Source organism: Tenrec ecaudatus, chromosome X, assembly GCF_050624435.1.
Source record: "Tenrec ecaudatus isolate mTenEca1 chromosome X, mTenEca1.hap1, whole genome shotgun sequence".
NCBI lineage: Eukaryota > Metazoa > Chordata > Mammalia > Afrosoricida > Tenrecidae > Tenrec > Tenrec ecaudatus.
The window spans coordinates 121687243-121703789 of record NC_134548.1 but is presented as its reverse complement, the minus strand read 5'-3'; the positions used below and the strand labels follow the sequence as shown (position 1 = coordinate 121703789).

Sequence of the window (16547 nt, the reverse complement as noted above, 5' to 3'; positions counted from 1 at the left end):
GGGGGCAGGGAGTCGATACTGTGGCATAGTTGAGCTTCATTAGCCTAGTCAGCTTTTAGGTGCATAGATTCTCTTCGAAGTGGAGCTTTTCCCCTCGAGCAAAACTTTTCAATAAGATCGTTCCTTTTTTTTACCCCCCCTTAAAAAAAAACAAACCAAGCACACCGTGTACAAAGAGCTCAAAGAATTTAAATACGTGGGTTTATCATTAACACAGTAGCAAATATATCAAGGATACACGCCCCATGAAAAGAGTTTCAAAGAAACAGAGATCTGGTGAGCTCGGAGAATGGGCTGGACCCAATACGCAGCCTCGCAGCGTCCCTCCCAGCAGCTTGCGTGCCCAGTGATGCCCAGCAGATAAAGCGGGCAGCCTCGGTGCTCCGCCCGACGCACGGACGGCAGTGTGGAGCCCGGCCTCGTCCAGGCCAGCTGCTCTCCGCGAACTCCCCACCATGGCGGCCACACGCCTGCTGCTCTTCCTCAGCCTCAGCTGCCTCGCAGGTAAGGAAAGGGTCCTGACCCCCTCCCTAGACGCCGGGAAACGGAGTCTTCCTGGTGAACTGCAATTGTCCACATTTCCCAGCGATTCCGTCTCCCCGGGCCCGGGCCCAGGCTCAGGCCGGAACCCCACCCCCCTACCCCCAACCTCCTTCAGAGGCATGAGGACCAGTCAATTGAATGCCAAAGAATATTCCCAACTTTTTCTCAGCGCACACTTGCCGTGCGGATAAGGTTTCGATGGGCGGTGGTAGAGGGCAGGCCAGCACAGAATGATCGGACTTAGCTTCCGAAGTCAAGTGGTGGCCGGGTGGGGGTGGGGGCAGCGTAAAAAGAGCAGCCATTTTACCTTACATCGGTGGGTGGGAAAGAAACCGGATGGGTATTACTCAAAAACTGCCCTTGGGGTTGCGGGTCTGTGGATGGAGGTTGTCTATTTGGCTTGAGTTTTTCCTTTCAGCTCGCGGTGATGGACTGGCCTCACTTCCGCCAGTAGGGCCAGGGTCCGAGGCCCTGAGTTACTGACGAATTGGGGGTGGGAGGGCACGACAGATTTACTGAGTCGCTTTATTTTTTTAAAGGAGTCCTGAGGGCCAGGTGGGTGGTTTGAACCCACCAACTGCTCCCTGGGCGACAGAGGTGGTGGTCTGTTTCCGAACGCATGACAGCCACGGAGGCACAAGTGGCAGCTCTCCTCTCTCCAGGGGGTCCCTGGGTCTCGGAATGGAAGTTTAGGCCGTGGGTTTGGTTTCCTCGGTAACGTGTCTTCGGTCGTGTCTTTTTTCTAAGTTCAGTTCATCCTAGAGAATGTTTACGTGAGTTGTTGCGTCGTCGTAATAGGAGAGTTTTGGGGACTTAAGCAGAAAGATATTATTGCAGTCAAAATCCTCATGTTGGCTAGACACAGGAAAGCTCACTAGTTCAGAAAAAAATCTTGGCTAGTCTTTCAAATACCAGATACGTTCTGAATCCGTTCTTATAGGTGGTGTCCATGGTAGATGCATTGCTATTGCTTATCAAGAAAGGAGATTTTTCGCGTAGGGGCATGGCAGGGGGGTTGGGGGGAACTGAGGAACTAACTTCCATGAGCACAAGAAGAGAATGTTCAGAAATCGATGGTGGTGATACCAGATTGCCCAAATCATCTTAATAAAATTGAACAATTAAAGTGAATTATATGTGAATTATATCCCAATAAAACTATAGTTAAAAAAAGAAAATTTTAAAAGTGGACTTTTAAAAAAGCCATCAGTAATAGTTAGTAAGCACACAATCTAATGATGCTTACAAGGCATATTTAATGATGTAAGAAAATATTCAGGATAAAATATGAAGCAATAGATGCAGGAAGCAACATATGCGATCATTCTGATTTTATAAAACTGTGACACACATTACTAGGCTATATACCAAATGCTAATGGCGGTTGCCACTGGGTTATGAGATTGTAGATGATTTTGATTCTGTTTCCTGGCTTGGGCATATTTTGAGCGGTTTCTACCAATGATGTTATACAATTTTTTTTTTACAATTAGACTAAAAGCCTTGCTTTTCAAAATGATAAGAGTGTTTACAGATAGTCTTTCAGTGCTCATTGCTGAATGTTTCAATACAGATGGTGTACAGAAGCAAGCATTACCAGAGGGCTATACTGCGTATATCCCGGAACCAACCAGGCTTTAGAGGCCTTTCCAACAAACTGCCATTCCCCGTTGTTTATATCCTGGAAACAAATCACTATTTTCCCCTTCCCCGCAAGAACATTCATTTTAAACCTCAACTTTAGAAAGTGAAAGTCTGTCATTTCGTAAAGACATTACAGAACTATAGTCATTAGCGAATTGGGTAGACCCCTGGGCCTTCTACGTTAACCCTCAGAAATGAGTCCTGTTGCTAATGCATCTATTACTTTGCAAAAGTGAGTTTATATCTTGAATATGATGTTCTAGCCTTCCAACATTTATTGTTAACATGATGTCATAACCCCACGTGCTTGTGACTTTTCAAACGAGGCCCACGCAGAGTGCTCAATAAGTACTTTTGGCTTTAATTGCTGCACTAATTTTTGTTGATGTAAAGATTTAAGCCTTGTAAACCCACAGGGACAGTTCTTCTTGGTTCCATAGTGTCTCCTGCTGGCAATGGGTAGGTATAACATCTCCAAAAAAGCTTACTGCCATGAGTCCATCACTTGAACCAGGTAGGGCTCCGAGATAACTGATACCGGTTCTATCTCTGTGCAATTTAATGTACTCCCTTGATTTCTTCATCAAGAATGTGACATTTTGATGTCAAACCTGGTTCCCACACAATAGGTACTTTGTAAATATTTGTTGAAAGAATTAATGACTGTTCCCAAACTACAATTCATAACTGGTTTTCATATATATAGTTTTATGTTTTTATATAGTATATATAATGCCATTTTGCAGTAGAACTAAATAATTCCAAACCAAACTTACTGCCATTGACTCAAAAGCGGCCATTGTGGATTTCTGAGGCTGTACATCTTTATAGGACCAGAAAGCCTCAACTAAGCAAGATGGAATTGATTTTAATCAAAGGTTTTCCAATAGCTTCTTAAGAAATGTTCGCTTAAATTCCAATTGAAGAGATTGAATCCTAATAAAATATTTCTTCTACAAAATGTTCATGTATATTTTTCTAAGTACTTGTCATATATATACCTGCCAGAAAGGTATATATTGTTGTTTTCATTTTCTACAGGCAAATGCTGTGGATTTTAAAGCCTTTATCTATTTGGGTTTGGGGGTTTACAGTCAAATCCCAAACAGTGAATGTTACTTGGATCTATTTCCCAGCTCAAAAATGACACCATTATAACTGTAAATCAAATCACTTCTAATGCATCAAGTTAAATATTGTCATTTGGGAGTTCTTTTTCCTGTAGTATAGTAAGAGAATAATAAACCACGCAAAGTGCTTGGCAGCTTGTACGCATAAAGTAAAGGAAGGCCCCATCATTAGCAAAGCAGTAGCCATTGAAATGTCTTTTGATAATGTTGCTAATGATAAATACATGCTCCTTGGATCATTTCCTTTTAACAATACATACTAATCTTTAAAAAGCAACCACACATATTTCAATCACATACAGGTATATCTGGGAGATATTAAGGGTTCACTTGCAGACCACCCTCAGCAAGGGGAATATCGTCATAAAGCAGGTCACGTGAATTTGGGGGTTTCTAGAGCATATAAAAGCTATGCTTACATTATACTGTATCCTAGTAAGTGTGCAAATAGCCTTGTGGAAAAAGTTTAAAATACAGTGAGAATGAACAAACTGTGACGCAGACAAGTAACCCCCTGTGGGTTTCTGAGACTGTAACTGTTTACAGGAGTAGAAAGCCCAGTCTTTCTGTCATAGAGCTGCTGGTGGTTTTAAACTGCCGGCCATGTGAATTGCAGCTGAATACATAACCACTATACCACCAGGGCTGCATGTAAAACGGGCTACCCATTTTGTAGCAGTTCCTCAAAATGTTGACCATGTTCAACCCACTGCCGTCTGGTCTATTGCAACTCATGGTGCCCCTAGAGGGCGGAGTAGAACGGTCTCTGTTGATGTCCAAGGCTGTGAAAGTGCCACTGAAACAGAAAGCCTCGTCTTCCTCCTGCAGAGCAACTAGTGGATTTGAAATTCACTACAGGATCCAGCTATTCCAATTCTAGGCATGCATCCCAAAGAATTAGCTTCCCAGGCTAAGCAATATTTGTAGTACAAAATAGGTGCTCAACAAATATACATTGCTGGGAACCCTGGTGGCATAGTGGTTATGCGTTGGGCTGCTAAGCACAAGGTCAGCAATTTGAAATCAGCGACTTCTCTGGAGAAAGATGAGGTTTGCCCCTCCCTGAAGAATTGCAGTCTTGGAAACCCACCGGGGGCAGTTCTCTCCTATCCTGTGGGTCACTGGGAGTCAGAATCAAGAGCAGGGCTTTTTGCTTGTTTATTTGGGGAGGGCATCACAGCTTCGTTCAGCGCTTGCTTTGTGTGAAAACGATGCTTACTTGCCTGCCAAGCCCTTTTGCTTGGAGAGGCCCTCAAAGACTTCCTTCCCTGATCACAAATCCACACCCCAGCTAGAAAGCCAATAATACCTCCAAAATCTGTTTTCTGGAGAGCTTCAATGGTCACTCAGTACGCAAGTCTATTTTTTTGTATGTGGACAATTTTGTCATCATTTCCTCACAACCAGAGAGATGGCTAACTCCCAGAGAAATGGGATGGACAAGAAAGGGTCATTTCACTTTTTCCAATGACATTCTCGTTGCAAAGGGTTACTTACTGCTTAACGAAGGTGAATTTTCTTTTGGGAGGGGAGGTCGATGGGAAGCCACAGAGCTCTGGCGACACAGTGAGTTATGCACTGGGCTGCTAACTGCAAGGTTGACAGTTCCAAACCACCAGCCGATCCGAGGAGAAAGATTCAACCTCCATACAGAGGAACAGAATCAGAAACCCACAGGGGAGATGTACCTGCCCTATAGGCTCACTAGGAGTTGGCAGTGACTCACTGGCAGTGAGCGAGAGATCCCTCGTGGTGCTGTAGGATACACATTGGGCTGCTACCCGAAAGATCAGCAGTTTAAACCTACCTTGGATAAGAGATCAGATTGTGTCCCCCCCCACCAGGTTTATGGTCTCAGAAATTCATTATATAGACACTATACATCAGAATGGACTCGATAGCAATGAGTTGTTTGGTTTTCATTTTGTTTGTTTGTTTATGGGGAAGTAGAATGGGGAGGAGAATGTTGGGAAGAGGAAAATGATACCGAGTTGGAAAGTGCTGTATTTGGTCTGTCCTAAACCACTTTTCTCAATTCATCACACCATCAGTGACCAGGTAAGTGGTCAGCCTCTGTCAGGGAAGCAGCTGTACAGAAGACAGGACAATTGAATCCAGGAAACCAGAGAGATTTATGTCAAAGGTTTGTTCTTTCCTTTCATTTTTCAAGAGGTTAGTCCATCCACTAAATTTCTTTTCCCTGACCGCTGTCATGAAGTGAGGAAAAGACCTGAAAGAAATCTTAGACTATGCCAAATTGGGAAGGGGAATAGCAATGTGTCTTGTTGCTCATCTCACAGGCTCTAGGTCATCATCTCCCCATCACCCCGACCCCGACAGAGAGCCCTGCAGGGAGCTAAGCCTCTCCTTCCAGCCTCTCTACACCAGAAAGAACATCTCATTTGAGAAATATGTTGTTGTTGTTCTTAGTGGTGGTGGTGAGAAAATACACACAGCAGAACATATGAAGGTGCTTCCAAAAATTCATGGAAAATAGGACAAAAGGTAATGGATGTTCTCCATGTACTTTCCCTCAAAATCCTATGGACAAGTGTAGGGGGCTATGACTTGGGCTGCTAACCATAAGGTCAGCGGATCAAACCTACCAGCCACCCCAAAGGAGAAAGAAGAGGCTTGCTGCCTCCCCCAAAGATTTATCGCCCCCCCAAACCTACAGAGGGGGCAGTTTTACTCTGTCCATTGGGATGCTGAGTCATAATGGACGCAGTGGCACTGAGTTTTTGTCATTGTAATTTACAGATTTCTACAGGTATAAATTAATGACATTGACTACATTTTTTGTTAGGCAACAATTCTAACTCTCCTTTACTGAGGTTTTTCTCCCTCATTTACTTTTTTGCATTACTATTGTTAATTTAGTCCCATGTAGATAGTTCTTAACAGTCCATGATGCTCAAGGCAGACATTCTTTACTAGTCAAGTTAAACTATTGTTCAGCTTGAAAGAGCCCTTGTGGCATAGTAGGTTATGAGTTGGGCTGCTAACCACACAAGGTCAGCAGTTCAAAACCACCAATCTTTCCATGGCAGAAAGATGAGGCTTTCCACTCCTGTGAAGTTATATTTTTAGAAACCCACAGGGCAGTTCTACCCTGTTCTCACTATGAGTTAGAATCAACTTGATGGCACCCAGTTGAGATTCTTAGGTTTTTTTACATCAGGGGATTTTTTTTTTTTAGTTTAAGGTTTAGAGATTATGTCAGGGCAATTGTTTCAGCTGTTTATCTAGCCTCCATGTTTCCAGAAAGTCTGCATGACTACCATGAGAATTTGAAACTCAATTCTGCAATTCTCCATTTTGATCAGGATTCTGCTATAGAATCTGTAATCAAAATGTTCACTAATGGTCGCCTGGTACCATCCAGTTCTGCCGATCTCGAGGGAAAGGAGGCAGTTGTTCTGAGAGGCAATTAGCCACACATTTTTATCCTCCTTTTTATTTCTGCTACTTCTTTAATATTTCCTCCCCTTACTATTAAGGCAGATATTTTTTTACCTGATTAATTATGTTAGTTGCACATGTGTGCATTTGTATACTAAGATTGTTCGGTACATGAAAGTCAAGATAGATAACCCTGCAGAAACAGTAACAGGAGTAATGGTTCCCTGGGGTACAGGAAGAGAGAGGGAGTTGGGAGGGGAAAATGGGGAGCTGTTAGCACTGATGACTGTATAATTCCCCTAGATGGGATTGAACAACAGAATTCTATGCAAATGGATATATTGGATTATTTGATTGCGTAAGATATGTCAATGCATCTATTATAATAATAAAAAATATAACCCCATAGTATATTCAATGCAGTGATATTTGAAAGTGGAGAAGGTATATGGGTCCAAATGGAAGGCAGGCTTATAATAGTAGACTGTTGTTAGTTTCATATGTATATTGGAATATCCAGTGCAGCCACTATGAAGACTGTATAGAGATGTAGTTAAAACATTTAAAATCACTATAGAATCATAAAAATGGTTATCTACAAGAAGGCAAGAAAAGAAAATAGGAAGAAGAGTCATACCAAGAATCTAGAAAAAGAAAAGAAAGCAGACAGAAGGAAATAATAAGGGTGAGTTGATATGAATGGAATTAAACATAAAACTATTGAGAATAATCAGTGAAACACAAATCTGGTTCTTTGGCGGGGGGAGGGAAATCAAAATTGATAAAACTCTAGCAAGATTGGCAAAAAGAGATAAGACACACACAGAGTACATAAATTGAAGCCAAAATATCATTTGATAAAATCCAGTTACCCATTCCTGATTTAAAAAAACAACAACAAACAACCTCTCAGGAAGTACGAATAGAGGGTCTTATGAAGGACAGAATTCAGAAAAGGAAAAATGGAAAGAGGAGACACGGGAAGGAAGTGGAATAAGTGAGAGTACATTGAAGGGATTGCAATGAGTGAGTTGAAACAAAATGTGCATGAGTTGTTGAATGGAAAATGGATGCTCTGCCCTGTCAATTTTCACCTAATTCCTATTAAAAAGTCAAAATAAGAATAAAAGGAATAGAAGGTATATTTGTTGCCATAACAAATTGCCAGAACCTGGGGGACTTCCAACAACAAGCATTTATTCAGTCATCATTCTGGAGGGTTGAAGACTGGAGAAATAGGAATAAGATAGGTGGGTTATATCGATGTCCATGTCCTGAATGTGATATTATAGTACAGTTTCGCAAAATGGGTGTGGAACTGGGTAAAATGTATATTGTTTTGTCATATCCCTTAGAACTGCATGTGCATCTATAATGATCTCAATACATTTTTAAAATGAAATTATTGAGGACCCCAGGAAGATTTTACTGCATGGTTATTTCTATTTATTGTATTAGAATGGAAAAACAAAAAAAATGGAAACTCAAGGATATGCACACCCACATTCTATTATCTGTGAAAGTAATTACAGCCTTAGCTTCTGGAAAACTTTATCCTCATGAGAGGATGAAAGTGAGGGGTGGGGACATCGGTATTATTGTGACTCTACTTTGGCCTTTCAGACCCCCAAATAATTGTAGGGTTAGGATAAAAACACATCCCAGTTTGCCGGGGGTTTTCCCGGTTTTAGAAACGGAAAGTCCTAGGACAAAGGGATGGTTTACCTGAGATGTTCTGATTTTAAAACAGACATCCTCACTTCCCTGGAATCTACTAAGCCCTGGCAAAACTGCATACCAGGAGTTTTGGGGCCCTTGGAACCATTTGGGGACCCTTTGTGCTAGACCGTCATTGTGACTCCCCCAGTTGCTTGCTCCACTTTCCTCTCTGGTCCTCACATTGCATTCCTTCAACAAACTGTCCTTGAAGATGCTTTATAATGACAAAGTCTCATCAGCATGTGGATACTAGTATGTGCTTTTGGTTTTTTATGCTTATCATTTCAGATCCGGTTCGTATGGAGGTGCAAGTGACCGTCCCGAATAGTTACGTGAATGTGACTGCTGGATCTGATGTCACCCTGATCTGCACCTACACCACCACTGTGACCTCCCTGGACAAGCTCACCATTCAATGGTCTCTCTTCAAGGAGCCGCACCCCATTTCTGTAAGAAAATAATTCTTTTTCTCAAACATTTCCATTCTGGTAGTTCTTATGAAGACTGTTCTGGGCCCGTAACTGGAGGCATAGTCAGCTGCTAGCAACCATGGCCCCACCTCAGATAAAAAGAGTTTTAACAGAGCTATTTCAAGAAGAGCCTCATCTTAGTGGCTTGTATTTTGTTTTTATATTTAGTTTGGTTTCATAGTCTGTTACATCACCCATTATCTCAAGCCTGTGTAAGTCAATGTCAAGTATATCGTGTGTTCTAGAGTAGATGAGAATGAACCTTAGAGTTGACAGAAGAAAGGGCTCTCCCCCACCCCCACCTCCACAAAGAACTCCTTGACAATTGTTTCCAGAGGACCCCCAGTTCAAATGCATGTCCTATTTGAGCCACAGGTCTCTGCCAGGGATATGTCTGCCAAGGAAGCCAGATATTTGTACCCAACTGGTGAAAGAGACTCACCAGTAGACAGAGAAGGGTCCCAGCAGTGACAAACCCAAGGTAATCAAGGGCAGCTTAAGGCAGGTGAGAGCATAAGAGTTGGGGTGGGTAAACCTACCATCCCAGGCCGGAAGCTACCAGAGGAGGGTGGACAAAAGTCAAAGGCAGGGGAGGGCTCTACTTGCAAGTGGACAACTTCTCAGATTTCCTTTATTTATTTGGCCTTGAGGGTAATTTCTTCTTGAAATCAGCCCAAGTGCTCAAGTTATATAGATGAAAATGTGTGTGTTTGTGTGTGTGTGTGTGTGTGTGTGTGACACATGTACATGCATGCCTGAACTCAATTTTGGAAATCCAAAATTATCTATGATCCAAAACATGGAGTCAGTGTGATTTACAATGGTTGCATGTGGTTGAGAAGGGAAAAAATGTGGGCTTGGAGAAAGATTGAAGGCAAACGGGTTGGGTAGGCGGAGAAGACTCAGGAGCAGAGGTGGAACCAAAGGACGGTATAGGCTTGGAGGAGCTAATGTCACCTCACTGCGACTGGCTCTCTGGGAGTACTGCGTCCTCTTGGGCAGAAGGCTTGAGCAGGCAGTTAACAGAAAGCACCATGGAGAAGCACATCCATACCACCACCCTCTAGTTAGAGCTAAACATTTTTTCTTGGTACTGCTTACCTTGGACAAATGCCTGAATCTCTTGACAATATGGCTGCTCTCCTAGATTTCTTGTGGAGAGTCAAATGACATAATTGATGTGAAAATACTTTGGGAAAACATAGAGCTCTCTAAGATTTCTCCCTTGTAAACAATCATTACTAATAATATCATTATTCTCCTCCTCCTCATCATCATCATGAAAAGCAGCAGCATTAATCATTCTGCCTATTTCCATTTCCCACAAAGCCCCAACCCAAGACATTGCATGTTGGAGTCCAGTGAGATAGCAACTATTTATTTCACAGTTTGCTCTTGTTAGATTTTGGATGGAAACACTCACAAAATGTTTCTTCCCTGACTCACTTTTCAGCAGCTTCATTCTCTTGACTTTGAAGTTCACAGTTTTCTAGTAGAGGCTAAATGTAGAGACGCTTTGCCAATATCTGGAGGGTGTGTGTGTGTGTGTGTGTGTGTGTGTGTGTGTGTGTACTTGGTACTCATATCAGAATGTCCTCAGCTGCCTTGGAGGTCAGGCCAGGCCAGGCCAGGATGAGTTCACCGACACACATGCTTCCTTAGGCTTCCTCTGATGCTGTACTGTGAGGAGTTGGGAGGTCTACGGGCCAAGGATCTTGTCACCAGCCACGAGCTTTTGTTCTTGATCTGCAAATGCAGGTCAAGAAGATGTATGTGATTAAACTAAGTAGGTCTTGAGCTCAGGACAACTCTTTTTTTTTAAATTGAATCATTGTATTGGGGCTTCGTACAACTCTTATCACAATTTGGGACAACCCTTAAAAGCAAGTTAAGATGCAAATCTGTGCACACATAAATGTTTTTTGAGCAGCTTATTTACTTGCTATTTGCTTTGTTCTCCAATTAATCAGGCCCAGGTGGGGCAAGTAAATGAAGAGACCTGCTCTTTTGGAATGTCCAACTCCAAGAAAGTCCTCAGCACCAAGCTGTTGGCCCATTAAGAATACCCTCCTTGGGTTTAAAACATTGCAGACACCCTCCAGATGCATGACACTGGCGTTAGGCCTGTGTCTGGGCTGCATGGAGGACCAGGTGAACCTCCCCACAAAGCAGAGTCTCTTCCTCCTCTTGCCCTGTGTTCTTCTACTCAGATACCCCTTATGACCATCTTTAGGTCTTGACTGCAAGACAAAGAACTGGACTGCCCCCTTTCCCCCATGCCATACTCCATAGGTCTGGGCTCTCTCTGCTTTGCCAGCTGACTGGGAGTCCTAAGTGGGAACCTCCTCTTTGGTGTTCATTCTACTCCTTCCTCTGCCACTTACTGGCTTGAAAAAGTCAATCTTTCAGAGGCTCCATTTTCTCATCTGTAGAATGGGGTTATTGATTTTCCAAGCTCATAGTTTGACTGTGACGATGACAGGGGAATGATGCTTGTCAAGCACTTAGAAACCTTTTATCTAGTAAACAATCAATGAATGTAAGCCATTATTATATTATGGACATTTTGGGTGGGTCTAGTGGCCCTCTGGTTCCATTGAAGGACCCTCTGGCCCATTTGCTGCTTGAAACTCCTGAACATATATTCTGAGTTGAGTTGGCATTTTTCAAAATGGAATTTGGCCTCCCTTTTTACTTTGTTTCTTCTTTGAGTATTTGCATACATTCGAATCTCTGCAGGACATGTTGTGGGTTTATCTATGGACTGCTAGGAGGACAGTTTGAAGATGGTCGAAAGAGACAATTCTATGATTTATGGGGGGAAAGATGCTTCCAGACTGACCACTGAGTAATTTCATTCACCACCGGGGTGGATGTGGCAATATACCATATAGCATTCGGCTCTCAGATCCACCATTTCTGCTCAAACACAGCACAGCGCGTGCCTCAATACTGAGGGTGTGGAGGAAAAGGCAGTCAGTCAGTGTCTAAAAATGGCGCATGCGAGAGACGCTCGGGGAAGATGTAGCTGGACCTCTCAGGTAAGAACCACTATTGGTGTGCTCTCAGACCCCTACTGGTGTGCTACTAGGGTTTGTTTCTACAACAATGGCACTAGATTTGGGAGCGGGATGGAAAGGTAAGAGTTTGGTGAAAATCCAGATCAGGATAACAACCTGGCAGAACTAGGACCATAGTGAGTTTGCCTTTCTCATAACCTCCTTCAAAAAGCCCGGGGCCCTGATGCTGCTCAGAGATGGGCAGCGGCCAGCTGCTGCCATGGGCTATCTTTTTCTCCTCCCCCAAATCCTGTGTGAAGCAGAAATGGTGGTTGAGACCTGGCTGTTCTCACTACGCAGAGGAGGGTGGGATCTCTTACTGACAGTTCCAGCCAAGGGGTCCTTGGATGAATGGAGACTTCCCACAAGATGCATGAGCAGAAGGCCAGGCTGTTGGTTAGCATGAACTTCCACTCAGAATCCTCAACTCGGGAAATAAGAACCGCTTCAGGTGGTCAGTCCCTTAGCAAGGACTCTAAGCTAAAACCGCCAGGTTCCAGGATAGGCAGGCTGACATGGAAGCGTTGATGGGTTTAGTACCCCTCTAGTCCCCTTGAGGGCCTCCAGTCGTACCAGCCTGTCTCTGGTCAATCCTGCTCATTAACAAACAGGCATTAATAATAAACAGCCATTAGCTATGCTTAGCATGACTTTCTTAGAAAATATTTATTATTCTAGGATAGTCATAATGGACGAAATCCTCATCTCCCCAACATACACGCAGCCTGGACCAGTTCTTTCTCAGGACCTGGTGGCTTCATGTTTTCTGGCTGCTCAGATTCCTATCCTGGCTTGTCCTCTCTGAGTATCAGTAAATCAATTTTTTTTTTCAAATGAGAGAAAGGGAGGTACCATCTCCTGAGGGGGGGGGTGCTTGAAAATGTGGGGATGCTTGAAAATTGGGAGTCAATCACTACTGGCATTTAGTGGGTGGTGGCGAGGTGGTTAAGCACTCTACTGCCAACAGAAAGGCTGACTGTTCAAACCCACCAGCCACACTCTCAGAGAACAATGTGGCTGTCTTGAAGCTATGAGGCAGATCTACTCTGTCTCCTAGGGTCACTAAGAGCCAGAATCAGTATGGGCTGTGGGACGCAGGACAAAATGAAACAAACAAGCATGTCAATATCATCCTCATGGAGAAGCGGGCCCAGAGCTGCCTTTCCTATCCATCTGCCATCAGTTGGTCTATACAGTATCCCACTCAAGATGTCTAGTCTTGCCCAATCTGATAAACGAATCGCATGCTAAGCTACTGGCAAGAGCTCATTTTGTTCACCTCTGAGCAGGAACTTCATATACTGAAGTGGTGGCTCTCCTTGGCCAAGGGCAGGCTGGTAAGAGAGGGGTTGGCCGGGGAGAGAGTCTTCCTTTTGGTGCTCTCATGCTGCCACGTGACATCCTAACAACCCCTGAAATTTAGGCCAGAGAAAAATTTTGGACTGAAGATCATCGCCACCCTGCACGCGCCCCCCGCAACCCTCCCTCCCGTACCTCCCCCCCAACATGACCAGTCCCCTCACGAGTAGGACAGGAAAGCAGGGGACTAGAAAGGGAACAATGGATGGCATTCTTCAGACTTGCATGCCTCCACTTTCCCAGAAGGAACCTGGAAAAGCCACTCTGGAAGCATCTGGTAGCTCCAAGTCAGAATCAGAGAGCAAGAAGACCAAATTCTGTCCGTCCTTGGCTAGATGTCAACTTTCTAGTTAGAGAGTGGTGTCACAAGACTGAGGACAAAGCTTGATGGGACAATGTGGCTCCCAGCTACATGGCTTCATGTGGACAGGAGGTTGTCACAGGGCAAGGGTACAAGCAAAGACCCGAGTGACCTGCAACTCCAGCTGGCAAACGCTGAAGACCAACGGGTGAATTTATTCAGCAGTGGAATCCTCCTGCCAATTGCCCGATGGGCCACGCTATAGGAGGAGATGGCATGGCCCCCTCAAAGGGGATCAGACTCCTTACCTCAGACAAGAATGGAAATAAAATCTTAATGTCTTCCTTGGGAATCAGATCTGGATTCCAGGTGGGACTGGAATTTCTTACATGGCCTTGGGTAAATCACTTCCTTTCTTGGGGCCTGTGTCCTCTGTTCCTGGAAGAGAAGGAATGCGAGGTCGCAACGCCTCTGGGTCAGATGGGGCCAGTCCAGTTGTGGAGTGGTCAGTCTCGCCGTTTGCTGGTTTGTTTGCACACTGCGAATGCCAGGTTTTCATTGGCTTTCCAGTTCACCCCAGTCCTCACTCCACTCCGTGATTGCTATTCACCAGCCCGTCACAGCCATCTCCCCTATGCCCTATATCTACTTGGCTCTCGAAGACTCTTTAACCTCAAAATAATAATAACAATATATAATTATCAAAGGGTCTCAAGGGTGGGAGGGGAGGGGAGGGAGGGGCTAAAAAAGAGGAACAGATATCCAGGGCTCAATTAGAATGAAAATGTTTTACAAATGATGGTAACAACATATGTACAAATATGCTTGATACAGTCAATGTGTGGAATGTTATAAGAGCTGTAAGAGCCCTCAATAAAATAATGTAAGTAGAAAAAAACTCTTTAACCTTAGAAAACATGAACTACGTGATCTTTAAGGAGGTCTAAAGAGGCCGCTGCTTACTGCAAGGTCAGCAGTTTGAAACTATCAGGGGCTCCGCTGGATAAAGATGGGGCTTTCTATACCCGTAAAGAATTAACAGTCTTGGAAGCTCTCAGAGGCAGTTCTGCCCTGTCTCATAGGGTCTCTAGGAGTCTACAGCAACCCCATGTCAGTGAGTTCTTGTTGTTAAAGGAAGTCTAATAACTAATGCATAACATTATGACTCCCCACATTCGCCTCTAATGTCACCAAAGGGGCAGATGGAGAGGACCCTGGGGGAGGTAGGCCAGTCTTCCATGAACACAGCCACAAAGGGCAAGTGGGTAAAAAATTAACAAGCACCAATTAAGGAAACACTTGGATAGATTTCCTTAAAGCAGGGCCTCCACACACCCCACCAAAGGATGTGGCATGTTGAATATTTGAGACCTGCCCCCAATTGCTTTGATCATTAAATTGGCAATATTCTTTCTTTACCCCAGCCACTCACCTACCCCCATGCCACCCCCATCTTGGTCATTGTTCTGCGTTGATTTTTAAAGGCAGATTTCTTTTGTGGAAAATGGACCCACAGTTGCTGTCCTTCCTGTGTGATTAGATAAGCACTTTCAGGGAAATCTTTTGGTTTTAGTGAGTCCCCCTCCCCTTTGGAAGGACACTGCAACAGTGTGAGCTTCCTCAAAGCCCTTTGTCTATATGTGTGACCTCTGCCCAGCCCCAAGGCCAACATTTTTCCCTTGTAGGTCTCCAATGGCCTCCTTCATCGCTCCCATCCCTATTCCTGGTGCTCTTGGTGAGAAGGTAGAATTTAGACAGTAGAATGATGAGCTAAAGTTTTAAAGGTTCCTTTTATAAGTAAGTTACAGGAGCAGAGTCTCATTGCTTATTTGTTCATTTGACCTTGATTCACGTCCCAGCATCCTCATGTTTTAGTCCTAACCTAAAACAGTCTCTTAGTCCCCAGATCTCTACCGAGATAGGGTCCTTTGCACCCTTTGGGACTTACTGTGGGGCTTTGGCAGGACTGGGTGTTGTGTCTATTGAATAAAACCTAAACTGCCCTCACACCAGTTTTATAGATAGCCGAGAAATTAGCAGGACATTTAGGTTTTAATGGGTTTTTCAAATGGACATCAATCATGTTCCAGGTACGCAGCAATCGCCCTTGATTTTTCCTTACGGAAGTACTGGTACCAGAGGGGGGAGGGTTGTAAAATTGAAAGCTGGATTTTGTGGATGTCAATTCAAATGAAGGTGATAGGTCTTTAAGGACTTGTGCCTCTATCCCATTCATAGACCTTGAGTTAATAATCTGCTTTCAGGTTAGGTAAATTAAACAAGATCCCTAGTTTATGGTTTCAAAAGGTATGAAGAGATGAATTCTAAATGGGTGCCTGAGGGTAAGGGGAAAAACAAGTTGATGTTAGAAAAGGCCAAGGAATGAAACTAGTTGTTTTCTCCTTAAATGTATTCTTTCCGTTGACTTTCTCCTTAAAATCTGCTTCTCTGTCTTCTTCTAGAAACAAATGGACTTTTCTGCTTCAAGGAAAACACATTAAAATTCATCTAGACATTATCTTTAGGTTTTCTGATTGTGATTCCTCTTCCATCGATCTATTAAGGGGACACTGGGAGGAATTAGAACTGGATTCTAGAATTGTCCTGTTAATTGTATCTTTTTTCTACCCCTCTGGGCCTCAGTTTCTTCCCTAAAGTGTGAGGAATGAATTAAATGAGCCTGAAAGATTTATAGCCTCGGAAATCCTATATCGAGGTCACTCTGAGTTGGAAGTGACTCAGTGTCAGTGGGTTTGGTTTTCAAAAGTCCCTCTCATAGACTTTATAAAAATATGAAATAGACTCATTGGACTAGACTAGGGAAATAGCAGTTTATTGAATAATAAACAATGGTCACTGGACCATATTTGTATGAAACTGGCAAAATGAGTACATCGAGTGTGGGTATTATGCAAGGACC

General features: G+C 43.6%; 1 protein-coding gene across 1 annotated transcript in view; it reads left to right on the top strand.

Annotated features, from left to right (window-relative positions):
- The first annotated feature begins 455 nt into the window (after positions 1–455).
- VSIG1 (V-set and immunoglobulin domain containing 1) overlaps positions 456–16547 on the top strand; it is a 34342-nt gene continuing 18250 nt past the window's right edge. Inside the window, exons 1-3 of the mRNA XM_075538442.1 lie at positions 456–504; positions 8727–8887; positions 11842–11949. Coding sequence (XP_075394557.1) covers positions 456–504; positions 8727–8887; positions 11842–11949 — 318 coding nt within the window. The remainder of the gene's footprint in view (positions 505–8726; positions 8888–11841; positions 11950–16547) is intronic.